The sequence below is a fragment of the Hipposideros armiger genome, unplaced genomic scaffold, assembly GCF_001890085.2.
Source record: "Hipposideros armiger isolate ML-2016 unplaced genomic scaffold, ASM189008v1 scaffold_499, whole genome shotgun sequence".
Lineage (NCBI taxonomy): Eukaryota > Metazoa > Chordata > Mammalia > Chiroptera > Hipposideridae > Hipposideros > Hipposideros armiger.
This window is the reverse complement of record NW_017731849.1, coordinates 182,967-197,186: the sequence shown is the minus strand read 5'-3', so window position 1 is coordinate 197,186 and position 14,220 is coordinate 182,967. Positions and strand designations below refer to the sequence as shown.

General features: G+C 43.5%; 1 protein-coding gene across 1 annotated transcript in view; it reads left to right on the top strand.

Moving 5' to 3' along the window:
* PLA2G7 (phospholipase A2 group VII) overlaps positions 1–14,220 on the top strand; it is a 40,594-nt gene that overhangs the window by 9,594 nt on the left and 16,780 nt on the right. Inside the window, exon 2 of the mRNA XM_019667537.1 lies at positions 10,563–10,693. Coding sequence (XP_019523082.1) covers positions 10,597–10,693 — 97 coding nt within the window. The 5' untranslated portion in view covers positions 10,563–10,596. The remainder of the gene's footprint in view (positions 1–10,562; positions 10,694–14,220) is intronic.

Below are 14,220 nucleotides of genomic sequence, written 5' to 3'. Positions count from 1 at the left end.
AAAGAGTTCCAAAATTGCTTTGAAGGGTAGACAAGGTGCTGGCATCAGTGCATAGCTTCCCAAGGGGAGTACTTCAAAGGTGACCATAGTGATATTCAGCAATGAGGTATGCAGCACTTTTTCTAGGATGAGTTCATGAATTTAATTGTCCAACGTTGTATTTCCATAGAGGATTGGTGGTTGCTTATAGTAAAATCACTTAAACAAGAAAGCAGCTTACATAAGAAACAAAGCTAGACAAATGGACCAGACACCAGAGGAATGTATTATTAAGGACCCACCAGGTACATAAAACTGTGAGAAATCTAAAAAGATGAAGGGTTTTGGACTTTTGTCAGGAGCGTCTTCAATGTATTGGGGAAAAGAAAATGGATAAGAATATCTTTTAAATGTTAAAAAAAGACACATGGATTAAGGGCAAAGTGATAATGTGGAGTGAGCATGGTTTCGGGTGCTGAGGAGGCACTGGGGAGAGCTGATGTTGCCTTTGACTAACCTAAGATCCCTTTGACTCAGGAAGGATGAGGCTGAAGCCTGGGACCAAGAGCTGGTTTATAGAGAGGAGAGGTTCACCTTTGGTCCAGGAATTGAATTGAAGGCAAAGAGGAGGGCTTCCAGAGGGAGGGAGTGTAATCCTGGTGTTCTCTGTTTCCCTCTGAGGAGAATGTCTTCAGATCTTCAATCGTAAGGAATAGGAGAACAGAGTGAAGGAGAGGATCTCCATTTAAGGACAGAAGACCAACTTTAGCTGAGCTACAGACTGTTGGCACAGCTTGTTCAATAAACAGGCGGAGGCTCCAGACCCCTCTACTTCACATCCTCTGTAACCCCCAAAACAAACACATATCCATGTCATTGGAGTAAGGACACACACAGAGAGACACCATTCAGCTGTGCCAAAGTCATTCTTAGTTAATTCAACAGACTTTCATTGACATCTAGTAGGTGAAAGTCTCCCACTGCTGGGCACCGGGGGGAAATATCACTACCTGTAGAACAAAGGCCCACACTCAAGTGTTCTTCATGCAAGGGTCTCTGTGTTTGGCCCCTGCTCTTCCTCCAACCCCCTTCCTCCCAACGCCCATCTGGTAACATCGCCTACCACCCATCGTATGGATTCCCACGCTGCATCTTTCACAGCTTCCTCGGTGTGAAATGCCGTCCTTCTTCTTCCCATCACACCAAGTGAGTCTGCGAAGGTTTCTCCTCTTTTGAGAGTCAGCTCCCGTGTGACCTTGTCTAGGAAGGCTTTTCATACCTCCCGGTACCACCCACCCCAAGAACTCACCATTCTCCTTTGTGCTCGCACTGAACTCACGTCGATCAAAACATCTCCAACTCCAAATTGCATTTTAAAAAACTGATGGCTCTCTCTGTGCCTCCTCAGCACATAGTCAAAGCAGGATGAAGACCTTTAGAAGTTACAAGTCCTCATTCTCTATGTGTAATTCAAGAGAAAGATAACACTGGGCCAAAAAACTCATGTATATACTGATTTAGAAGAATTCATTTCCAGATTTTTCGGATTAAAATATTCTAAGTAAATTTATCAAAACGGAACTTTCCCCATGGCTTTGGAGCCTTTGCCGCACTGTTTCCCTACATGGGGTTTACTGTGCTTATCATAAACTCTAGCAATACATTCAGCATTCAATACTTGGCAGATGGATGGTGCTTGATAAATGTCTGAATGGATGGGTGGGTCGGCAGATGGTCTGGTGGATAGGCGGTTGTGGTACAATATATTGTGCAAAAAGTAGACACCATAAGAGTGGAACAAGCAGTGCGGCGGGCATTGTGGGAAGGGGCACGGGCTTCTGGCTGAGAAACTAGCAAGGGCATCATGGCGGAAGATCCCCAACTAGATTAACTGCAGAATAAGATGGAAGGCAAGTGCGGTGATGCATACATGTCACACATTGAGTGCCTTAATGAAGAATTCACATATCTTTATAAACCTAAGCAAACACTATGTATGCTGTTTGTTCGATAAAACGACCTGCTTAGCAAGAGGACGCATAATTTCAGTTATTTCTCTTAAAGTAGATGGTTTTTCACCCTGTTTCTTTCTGAATGTGCGGTTGTGTCCCATCTCCCAGGTAAGCTAGACCCCTTCCTGCACCTGCTTGCCCTTTGTCCAGAGGTTCTCACCTGAGGCAATTTCACTCCTCCTCCACCCACCCCCAAAGGGACACTTGGCAATGTCTGAAGACATTTTGACATTTTTGTTTGTCAGAACTGAGGGGATTGGTGCACTGCTACTGACATCTGGTGACTAGAGGCCAGGGATGCTGCTAAACATCCTTAATGCACAGAACTGCTCCACAACAAAGAGTGACCTGGTCCTAAATGTCAGTGGTGCAGAGGGCGAGAGACTTGATGGAGCCTGAACCTGCAGCACTGATGCTACCTTGGCAACTCATCAGGATAAACTCACCAGCTTTCAGATCGCTGGGCTCTTTCCTTTCTCAGACTGTAGTGTCTGCTCTCTAATATATTTTGCTACCAATGGAGCTGAGCTTGTTCCTGATATAGAAAGAAAGGGGACATTCCCTGAGAGTTGGTGTGTTTGGCTCTGTGCTGGCATTTCGCCTCACCTCATCAACCCTTTAAGATAGGTATTGTTGATCCCATTTCACTCATTAGGAGATTTAGGTTTCCGATGTGCAGTGACTGGGACAGAGCTGATCCTTCTGATTGTAAAATGAAGCCCTCAGTATTCCCTGTCCAGATCTCGACAGGACCCATGGTCTCCACAAAGGAGCCCAGATGCACCATGCCTAGAGTGTAGGGCTCACTGCTGTTACAAGCTTGGCGACCCGGTGACCAGAAAACAAAGTATTTTTGTGCCAGCTTGGCCACCAATTTGCTGTGTGGCTTCAAGCAAGTTGCTTCCCCTCTCTGGGCCTCAGTTTCATTGTATGTAAAACAAGGGGATTAAATTAGTTAATGGCTCATGGTTTGACCAGAACTAGAGTACGTTATGTCCATCTTTATCTGAACCACAAAATCTGGCACTCTTTAAAGCATGTTATTTCTCTTTTATTTCTCATTCTGCATCTAGCCACCCTGCATATACACACACACCACGCCACACACACTGGGACTCCCTAAAAAGCCCAGCACAATGCCTGGCTCATGGGTACTAACTTGAAATTGAATAGCCACAACCCATGATTTTCACAGGAAAAGACCTGCCCCAAACTTTCAAACTGAAACTAAGTATACTTTTCTCCTAAAATTATTGCTCTAAAGCAAAGCTTCAAACCCAATATTGTCTGTGAATTGGACCTAAAACATATAAAAGTCTAGCTTCTTTCTGACAGAAGCCAGTTGTTTAGATTTAGTTGCCCAATGGAAAGAGCTAGGATTTTGTTTCTTTTCATTTTTACCTACTCAAGTAATGCATGTTCATTGTTGACAAACTTAAAAAGTATATGTTAAAAAAGAAAGAAAATTAAAATCACCTGTAATCCTACGACTTTAATAATAACCACTGAGAACATGCTGGCTTTATATTCATCAAGACATTTTTTTCCTATTTGTATAAATGTATATTTATACATTTATGTAAATGTATAAATATGAGTATAAATGTATATACTCAAATAAAAATGAGAGCTTACTATACCAATAGTTTTTTTCTCATGCACTTCTGAGGGCTGGGTTTGTTGATCAGGCCTCTGAAACCTATCAGTCACATGAGTCAGCCAATCTCTGCAAGCCTCAGAGTTTTTAACTGTACAATGAAGGTAATAATACCTGTTTAACTCTATTCCTTGTTGTGAGGACTAGCAATTAGATAACATACCTGGCCAGACAGTGCTGGCACATAGTAAGTGCTCAACAAAAAAGTTATTTATGGTGTGATGGGTTAGCTCAGCTGGTTAGAGCGTGGTGCTGATAACACCAAGGCTGCTGGTTCAATCCCCGCATGGGCCACTGTGAGCTGCACCCTCCTTAAAAAACAGTCAACTATGCCACTGTAGCATGAAAGCAATGTGTAACCAATGACCATGGCTATTCCCCAATAAAATTAAAAAACAAGGGCTGGCCGAGTGGCGCATTGGTTGAGAGCTGGCTTGGGATGCCAGAGGGCCCCGGTTTGGATCCCACATATAAGGGCCAGGGACCAAAAAAAAGCAAAAACGTATTTATGCCTCATATCACCTTTTTGTTTATTTTTATTTTCTTAATTTTTAAAATTTTTCAGTTACAGTTGATGTGCAATATTAGTTTCAGGTGTACAACACAGTGATGAGACATTTTTATCATTTACGAAGTGATCACCCCAATAAGTCTAGGTCCCATCTGATACCATCATATCACCTTTTAAAATATCTGTTCCTTTGCAGCCTCCGAAGCTTCCCAGGTATAATCTGAAACTGGAGCCCCTATCTACACAGAGGGCAGGTGGAGACCTAAGAGAGAGGCAGATCACTCTAGATCCTAACAAGGAAGGGAACTTACATATGAGGCTTGTCTTGGGTGACTACAAGTTGAGTAGATTTCAGCACCCGCCCACCACAATCTTAAAAGTTTACGTAGAGGCCTTAACTGGACTCAGTCACATATACCACCCAGATGGTCGCAACAACACACTACTATCTCAAGGCTGTGTCCTTGGGCAGCCTCTAACGTGGGGAAGGCAAGCAAAATGCACATTCCAAGGACTGGGGTGGGAGGGAGAATCCCAGGTCCCACGCGAGGGTCAACAGGAGGTCATGTCCTTTCTGTGGTCTCCAACAGCTTGACTACACCAGGAATCAAGTTTTGGATTCAGGTCTGAGTTTGCAGTCAAAAGACTTCTTTGCTTATCTTTAAGGGTTTCTGCTGATAGTAAAGCAAAATAAAACCAAAATCAACAAGTTGAGACACTGGAAAACCAATCCCTGGGTCTCTTCTCAGATGCCTGTGATATGTTAATCAGGAGCATTTTTTAATTCTTCCAGAAGCATGCTTCATCAAGTTCTCTTCCCGGTCTCAAAAGTTCTCATTCAGGTTTTTAGAAAATGTAAAACGGATACCAAAAGTACTTAAAATACACTCCTATGACTGATATCAAAACCTTTCTTATTACTTCTTTAGCCTTTTCCCCATAGCATCGGCAATCTCATTTTAAAAGGCTTCCTTGTCCAGAATTGCCCCTTTCACTATGAAACCTCCTAGATAAAACTGGCTTATGTTTCCCCAAAGTTAGAGAAAAATTTCTTTCAGAAAAGAATCATTTTTGTTTGCAATTTTGAGGAGAGGGAGCAGTCCAAGAACAGCTCTGATGCACCCCCACCTCCCCACAACTTAAGTATTGTCTATTACCTACCGCTTCCCTCAAACACACAAGTTACATCACAAGCTGTACTCTGAATCATTCAAGCGCTTAATTTATGACAGCACAACCTCACTCATTCTTATCTGCAGCTTGGCAGCCTATCAGTTCTGGAGTACCATAGTGGATTACTGCTTCTGGAACCTTATTTGGAGGATTAAAAGTCCTTTCTCCAAAACATTTCTCCCCAAGAGCATGTGATTCTTTCCTCTAGAGTAAATTTTTGGGGCTTTTGATAAGATGCCTCCAGGAGACCTTGGCTAAAAGAAAGGGTTGTTATTTGGAAGTTAATGAGGAAAGGTTCATGAGCACACCAGGATCTCTTGGCTGCTGGTTAGATTAGGGAGCTGTCCCATTGACAAGCCCAGTGTAAGGGGCTGAGAATGAGGGACATTGATAAGCTTTGAGAGTCAGGCCATGGTGGTAACCACCAGGGGTGCCCCAGGTATGACCAGGGCACGGACAGCTTGAAGAGGGGAAGAAGGACAATGGACAGGAAGTTCCCCAAGAAATGTAGGAGAAATGCTAATTATAGTACTTAGGGAAGTTAGAGCCCTTAATGAAAGCTGTACGATCTATTCAGCAGAACCATCTACGGACAAAGAGGGTGATGATCAACAGGTGACTTCAATCAGCAAACAAAAACCTTCCTGTCCCTATCTCAGTCTCGACTGACACCTTAGTTTTTATTTAGTGAGCATTTATTGAGCAACTACATATTTATAGGCAATGCATGGTGCCAGGAATGCAACATGAGGATGCTCATGTTTGCCTTTAGCTATATGTGAAAACACCGTTTCACGTATATTTATCATTTAACCCTGGGTAATAGTATCATCCTCAGCCCCGTTTTACAGGTTAGGAAATAAGCCACAGAAGGTTTCCACAGTTTGCAGGAGGTCACACTGCTAGGGGCAAGGCTGGGATTCAGACCCAAGCAGTTGGGCGTTGGGCTGTACACACTAAAGCCCACGCAGTTGACCGCTACCTATTTCAGGGGCTTGTAGGCATGTTAAGAAGTCACAGCCTGGTGTGAAGTCATCTGGGAGTGTGTTGCTGAGCTACCTGAAGGTAGCCCACACCAACAGGAAGACAGGATGCTTCATCCTCCTTCAAGAATCATGTACCAGTGCTTATTGTATGCTGAGCCCTTTGTTAAGTAGTAATACTAGAAAGACAAATGAGACCAGTCCCTGCCCTGGAGGAGCTCACAGGCTACTGGGTGAAGCAATTCTGTAAACAGACAATTGCAGTAGAGGATGAAAAGTGCCGGAATGGAGGTGTGTGCGGAAAGCTACCAGAGCAAAGACGAGGCAGCCTTCTGTGTTGCTCGTGGCCCATGGCCTGACTGAACCCAGACAGAAGAGCTTCTGCTGACTGAGGTGGGAAGTGCCTTCTCCTTTGGTGCTCTTGACGAGCCAGGCCCAGAGGAGACCCCCTTTCCTGAATTCAGGGAAACTTTGGTGATGGCGGTCCACTGCTTTGGACACAGCTGTCTTGCCATCAGCTGGGGATAGTCCCGGCATATCTTTCCATCCCACAAAGCACACCAGAGGCAACACGGGGAAGGCAGTGCATTTTGTGGCACTGGGAAGCTGGCGAGAGGAGCAGGATCCCATGTGGGTCCTTTGATCACTCAGTACATTGGGGTCAAAGGAGGGAGGCCTGCCATCCTGTCCTGCCCATGCCAAAGGCTCACTGGATGGCCTCAGGTGGGTTGCACAGCCTTTCCCTGGTTCATTGATCTTCATCCCCCAAACTGAAAAATGGAGGTGCTAAAGTTTGCTTCTCTTCTTTTATGCATGCTAGACCTTTATTTCCACTGAATCTTGTAAATAGTCTGTGATAGCATTCATTATAATGATTTGAAAGTCTCGCTCCCTGCTGGGGGCTTTGAAGACAAAAATCACACCTATTTTGAAAATCTTATTATCCTAAACTTAGTGACGGACACATGGGCACTCTTAAAATTTAGCAGATGAAAGCATGAACAAATGAATGAATGACTAAGTCAGCCTAACATTAAATTAGTTAGAGGAGTATTACTTTGAGGGTGAGATCAGATAGCACTTATGATAGGGCGATAAAAAAGCTCTCAACAGAGTCCTATTATTCCATTGCATCAGTTTCCAAGCACTATATTCTGAAGTTGGCTCTGTCTGAATCTCTAGGTAGCTAGCATGCAGATGCCCAGACCTGCCTTCTGAAGATTATGAGTCAGGAGGTCTGGGGTGGGGCTCAGGAATCAGTATCTTCAAAGGTCCCCCAAGAGCTTTTGCAACTTGCGCGACGTCAGGTTGGGAACTCTAGCATGCCATTTCTCCTGGCCTTGATCCTGCCTTGCTCTGCTCTGAGGACTGAAGATGATGGCCCTGGCACTGGCCTGGTAGGAAACATGGGGAGGGCAGAGCATCCCAGTCCTGCTTGGAGGACTTGGGGAATCCCTTCCAGCAATTGTCTCTAATTCTTCCTGAGGTTATTGACAGGGAAGATGTGATGAATATCAAGGAACTGTGGGCAAGCTAATCTTTTCTGGGTCCATGCAATATTCCTAAAAATTGCTGTTGATCTTATGTGTTTCACTTTGTCTTCTTTTTTTCTCACATTCATCGCCAGTGATGTTCCAGGTGGGCTGAATGACACTCCCCGTATTCAGTCATAAGCTGTAAGCATAAGGGGTGGAATTTTCTAAAGCCCGCTGCTCTTGACCTTGTAAATACTTTCTGTGGATGATGTTAGCTGATGAAAAACAAGTAGTGACAGTATAACAGAGGGGTAGTGGTGGAAGCTGCAAAGCATATAGCCTGATTTTAGTTCAGCTTCTTCTATTGCTTATTTGGGAAGCTCAGTAGCTGTTTCCCTCAATTCGTATATAACACTCTGCAGTTTCCAGTGGTTTTTGGAAAAAAAACTTTGGAGCATGTTGTTCTAAATAGTCATACAGTCATTCTCCAAGTAGCCCCAAAAGGTTAGCGCTCCAGGGACAATTTTCTTAGCTGGATTTTTATAACCTGTGTTATAAGAGCTGATCTTGCTATAGCCCTATCTCCTCTGAATTCCTGTTACCCTGAGGATTTGTACCATATCATGTATGGATTTTTAAATCTCTCTGCAATTTGCTACCTTCTCATATTACATGTGTGAGTCTTATCTCAGAAACCCCATTTCAAGCTCTTATAGAGCAGGGATGTGTCAAAGTGTCCAGTATTTTCACAATTGTTGACATAGCAGAGGGTATGCAATATTTGCTTAATAAATACCCATTGACTGAATGGCTGCAGATCTGATATTACTCAGGATAAGCCATGCTGGGCTGCAATAATGCAATAACAGCTTAACCTGGAGATTTCAGTGGCTTCGCACAACAAAGGTTTATTTCCTGCTCATGAAAGGCCGTATGAATTGGCAGGGACACTTCTCTATTCAGTAACTAGGGATCCAGGATTCCTCCATCTTGGACACCACATGTGGCTTCTAAATTTGCTATATCAAGGAAAGGAAGAGATGGAGGAGACATACTGGCTCTTCAGTGTCTTAGACCACTTCCGTTCAAATTATCAGAAATCAGCCCCATGGTCCTGTCCAGCCACAAGAAAGGGCAGGAAATGTACGGGAGCACATTTGATACTCAGCAGCACTAATTGTCTGTGCTCTGGGCCTATGTTTATATCTTTCTGCAGACTAACATTGAGTATGCCAACTAGTTAATACCCCATTTGCATCAGTGGGACCAATATTCACATGGATCATTAAGCTTGGCTCATTTTGAGTTAGTAGCTATATGCACTAGAAACTACTAGGATTCAGAATTCACTCACTCAGTAGGCATTTACTGGTGCCTACTGTGTGCCGCGTACTATTCTAGGTCCTGGGACTACAGCAGGGGAAAAACATTTCCTATACTCATAAGACTGACTCTCTAGTAGAGGAAGATGAACAATGAACAAATAATGTCCAGAGTATATTAGTTGGTGATAACTATTATGGAAAAAATATAATAAAGCACGTGGGAGGTAGGGGGTAGGGCATGTATTAGCGTGGAGAAGGGGGTTGGATTGATCAAGGAGAGACTTACTGGGAAGGTAACCTGGAAGTGAAAACCTAAGGGTGAGGGAGCCAGGCATTTGAATTTCAGGGCAAAGAACCTTCCTGGGAGAAGGGACACATGTAGAGATCCCAAGGTGGGGTAGGGAGTGCCTGATACATTTGGCGAATGGCAAGAAAGCAGGTGCGGTTGCAGTGAGTACGTGAGAGGGACTAGGGGTAGGATCGGGAGCCTGTTGAATACAAACTGTGCAGAGCCTTCTGGGTGACTTTATGATCTGTGGCTTTTACTCTGTGTGCTAGAAAGCCATTCGGGGACTTTAAGGACAGGAATGACACGATCAGCCTGGCTACTGTGTTGGGAATAAACTACAGGGAAAAAGGTAAGAACAGGAAGACCAGTTAGAGGTTATTGCCAAAGTTCAAGTGAAAGATAGTTGATGGCTTGGTCCATTTGCACCACTCCAAAAAGATGAAGGGAGAAACTTTAAAGGGGAAAGGTGATACACAAACATGAGGTAGTTTTTGCTACTAACATATTAGCATGAGCCCAATTGTAATATCGTCCGATATTCTATTCACTGGACTACACACATTCATTCATAGATTCTGCAAACATTTAGTCGACATCAATGGCATGCCAGGCCCTTTGTAAGGCACTGGGGACAATAAGGAAGACGTGACCTCTGCCTTCGGGAAGCTCTCGGTGTAGTAGGATTACAGAGATAACCAAAAATATAACATCGTCACCACCAAAAACAACCACAGCTGTAGCAATATGGTCGTTTTATAGTTATGATGAAAATATTAGCCAAAACTATTAAGTTTACTATGTGCTAGACATGCCTGTGGACATTATTATGATTGTGATATATAATTGTTATAATTTTATATGTTGATGTCATTGTTTATAACCAAACTAGACTGTTACAAAGTTAGAGAACAAGTTACTAACCCTAATATAACAGCCTCAATGTGTTTCTGTGCTCTACCGACCAGATTTCCAAGGATTTGGCCACCCCACTGACTGTCAGAAAAATGCATGTTCCACTCTTTCCAAATGTCTTCTTTCCTTATAATATATAAAATCATGTTGCTTGTACCTAATATTGCTTATTTGTCAGACTGTTTAAGCTCTCTTTATTGCATGTTTTTTTTTCTTTTTTTTGTCTTTTAATAATCTGCCTTGAAGAAGGGTAAGCTGAAATTGCTGCTCAGCTTCCAAGATGCGGCCACCAACACTGCATGTGCTTTTCTGCCTCTGCAGCTGCCTCACATTGGTTCGTCCTTTTGACTGGCCTGCTGCCCACATTATGCCATCAGGTAAGAGGTGTATTTGTTCAAGGGCTTGAGCAAATGACCTGTGGTCAGATTCAAAGTGACCTCAGAGTAGTTGCGTGTATGGAGGGCTAAGCTAGTTCTAGCAGGAAGATGCGCACGGAGGCCCTCTGTTCTCCTGGGGAAGGGGACAGGCTCTCACTTTCTACTCATCCCCATGGAAGCTGAAGAAGCGCCTGCCTTCTTCAATATCATGACTGCAGGACAGAACCAGACAAACCGGAAGCTCCGCTTGCAGTCATCATGCTCCTTCTCTTTCTCACTGCCCGAACCCACTCCCACTCAAACACAGTAACACAACTCCCCTGGAGTTCCTTCAGAAGCAACGTCAAAACCTGCTTCCACAAAGGTGAGGAAGAGGCAGGTGTCTTGCTCAACAAGTATAGTCCTGGTAGTCATGGTGGGAGAAGTTGGCAATTTAGGGTCGGTGGATACAGAGGGAAATAATCTTTTCTACCTAATGACAGGGAGAAGTAGGGACAAGCAGGGGCTAAGGAGCTCCAGAGGAGAACAGACCGCATTACTTGCTCTTTCTTACCTGTGGTGGGAGAGAAGGAGAGGAGAAGAAGGCATAGACAAGCCCAGGAGGGGTGGCCAGAGTGGAACAGCCATCTAGAGCCAAATACATCTACCATCACTAAGAAGGACCTTTATTGCAGAGATTGCTTCTGAAGCTTTGTGAATTGCTGTCAGTCCCAGAGGGTTGTGATTCATGAACTTCCCTATCCAGTCTCCTCAAGTGAACAATGTAGGTGGCTTCTGAATGGTGTCGGACTATCTGTACCCACAGACCTGTGCACCTGGATAGATATGGTCCCTCTGGATCTAGTTCTTCAGGCTTGATGGGTGACTCATTACTGTAACATTTACAAAAGACCTTTCATAACTCAGCACCTTATGAATTTCACCCTACTTTGTAGTTGGGGAAATGAATGCATCAGTAGGAGAGGGACGCTATCTTCTATCTACAATTGCACCGGAAATGGCACAATATCTCACAGGTCCATTAATTCAGCAACACTTAACCAGGAATCTGAAGCATCAGTGATACACCAGTGACTAAGCCAAAGAGTTTGTAGTCAAGTTCAAGGAGCTTGCAGGCTAATTAAATTAATTTTCCCATTACCTTTTCCATGGATTGGAAACAAGTTAATATCTTACATGATGAGCAAATTATCACCTAGGAAGCATTAATATCATGCACTTCTTATTGGTACAGGGTGGGAATTTCAAAACATGTTTTATAGCCCATCATATTTGAAAATCACTGGAAAGCTATCATTGGACTTGCAGAGACTTGCACACTGCTTTATTTATCTTTGTAGTTCCAGCATTGAGCTCAATGCCCCACACATTCTAAATGCTCAAAAATGAATGCAAAATATTTTTTAATTATTAGAAACAGTTTATTGAATAAAAGATTAAAACAAAAGATGATTCTTTATATTCTTACTAAATGAATACATAGAAAATATGGTTATGCAGGTAAAAAGTTTATAAATATAGGTTAGAGATATCCTATTTGCTAGTGGAGGGCATAAAGCCATATAAGAGATGTATTGTTCCTAGCGTGAATATAGCCCATCTTCAAAGCCAGGAATGAATATCAAGAATACTTGACAAATGAAATCCACTAGAAATATGTAATAGGATTAATAACATATCAAGGGTTCCAATGCTTTTATGAAAATAAGGTTGAAGAAAAATAGGAAGTGACTTAAGTATTGAACCACAAAATTGTATTATCTAGAGAGTGGACATTCAACCTAAAAAGCCTCCCCGCTGCCTCTTCCTTCATTCAAGTCCTGATAGATGGTTAGAGAACAGGAAATCCTGAACTATGACTGCATTAGCTGAGCCTTTTCTGCAGTCCCCCTGGCCCTGGCTGACCACAGGGCCCTGTAAACCTCTACCTACACCTGGGTCGGCCTAAAGTTTCTTAAGACCTTCTCTCAGGGGTCAACTATGCTGAAATAGGCAGGCCGATAGCTTCAACTCGACCTGTGGTTTCTGAATGCTGAGTGAGGAGGCTTTTCGGTAGAGCAGGTTTTTGAGAATGAGGGCATGCCTAGATTATTGGATAAGTTTCCCAGGGCACAGGTGGAATTAGGTCTCACAAGGGGAAACTTGTCCAACTTGGAACCCTCCCCTGGCTCTAGAACTGAACTGGGATTTCCAGATGTAGTGTCTTCAAGGCAGCTGTGGGTTCTCTGGGCTCCTCACCAAACTCTGTGAACCAGTCCTCTGTGCACAGTCATACCATGTCTGCCTGTGGAAAGGGGCACAGCAGAGTGTGTGCTGCTCCTTGCAGAAGGAAAGGCAGGTGTGGCCTACCCTGCTGTCCTCTGGACTTAACGTATCCCTATTACACCACAAAGCATGACTCCGTAGACAGCCTTAAATGGAAGAAAAAGAGACTTTTCTAATTCAAAATAGACCCTAACATGTTAGCCTCACAGGTAAAGTTATGTTTTCCTTTATTTTTTTTAATCTCTGAGGAAATGCCTTGGATTTTGAATCTGCCTGAAGGGAAAATGGTATGACTTAGCTTAGGTCAGCTAAAACCCCTTTAAGGGCTTATATACTATTTTGGTCGCCAGAGTTAACTAACTTCAGGAAAGAGACAGATTATATCAGTTGTCTGCCTATTATGTGTTGTGTTCTGTGCTAGGTACTTGACATCTGTATCACAGCATCTTTAGAACTGTCCTACAGGCTGGTCAAGTGCTTTTATCCCCACTTTACAAATGAGGATAACAGAGGGGAGTAAATTAGCTAGCCCAGAGCATCATACCTCAGAAGGGGTACAGCTGGAATCCAAAACAGGATCACCTGGCTGCAAGATCCAGGGTCCATTCATCTTGCCCCTGCTTTCCTTGGAACTACCTCCTACCGTATGACTGTGAATTGCTGACCCATGTGTGAGGCCAGGTGGCCTGGTACCTTAGCCCAGTGCTTCTTAAACTTTAAGAGGCACACCTTTTCTGGTTCGGTAGAATTGTGGTGACGCCTGAGATCCTGCATTTCCAAGTTCCCAGGTGATGCCAGTGATGCTGATCCATGGACCAACTTTGAGTAGTAAGACCTTATGTGTTGAAAGGCTCGCCACTGGCAGGTGCTTCACACACGTCACCAATGTGGAGGGTATAAATGACTCATGACTCAAAATCTTTCTGGGCGATGCCATATAATATCAATGCAGGTACCATAACTAACATAGTTCTAGCTGTCTTATTGGCAGAGGAAGAATGTGATGGAAAGCATGAAGGTGTCTGTCTAGCAGAGTAGTCAACTCGCAGTCCAATAGGGAAAGTAGTGGACAAGTTAAATCTAGAAAAGTAAAAGTCTGGATATACTGATATTTGGACTTACCATCTTGAAATTAAATATGGACTCGATTGGGGTTTAGAAAGGAGGGAACAGGTGAGATGAAACTGCAGGTGTGTTGAAGGGTTTTGATACCAGAGGTAGAGAAAGGTTTTTTGTTTACATTATTGGTTATATTCCCCAGA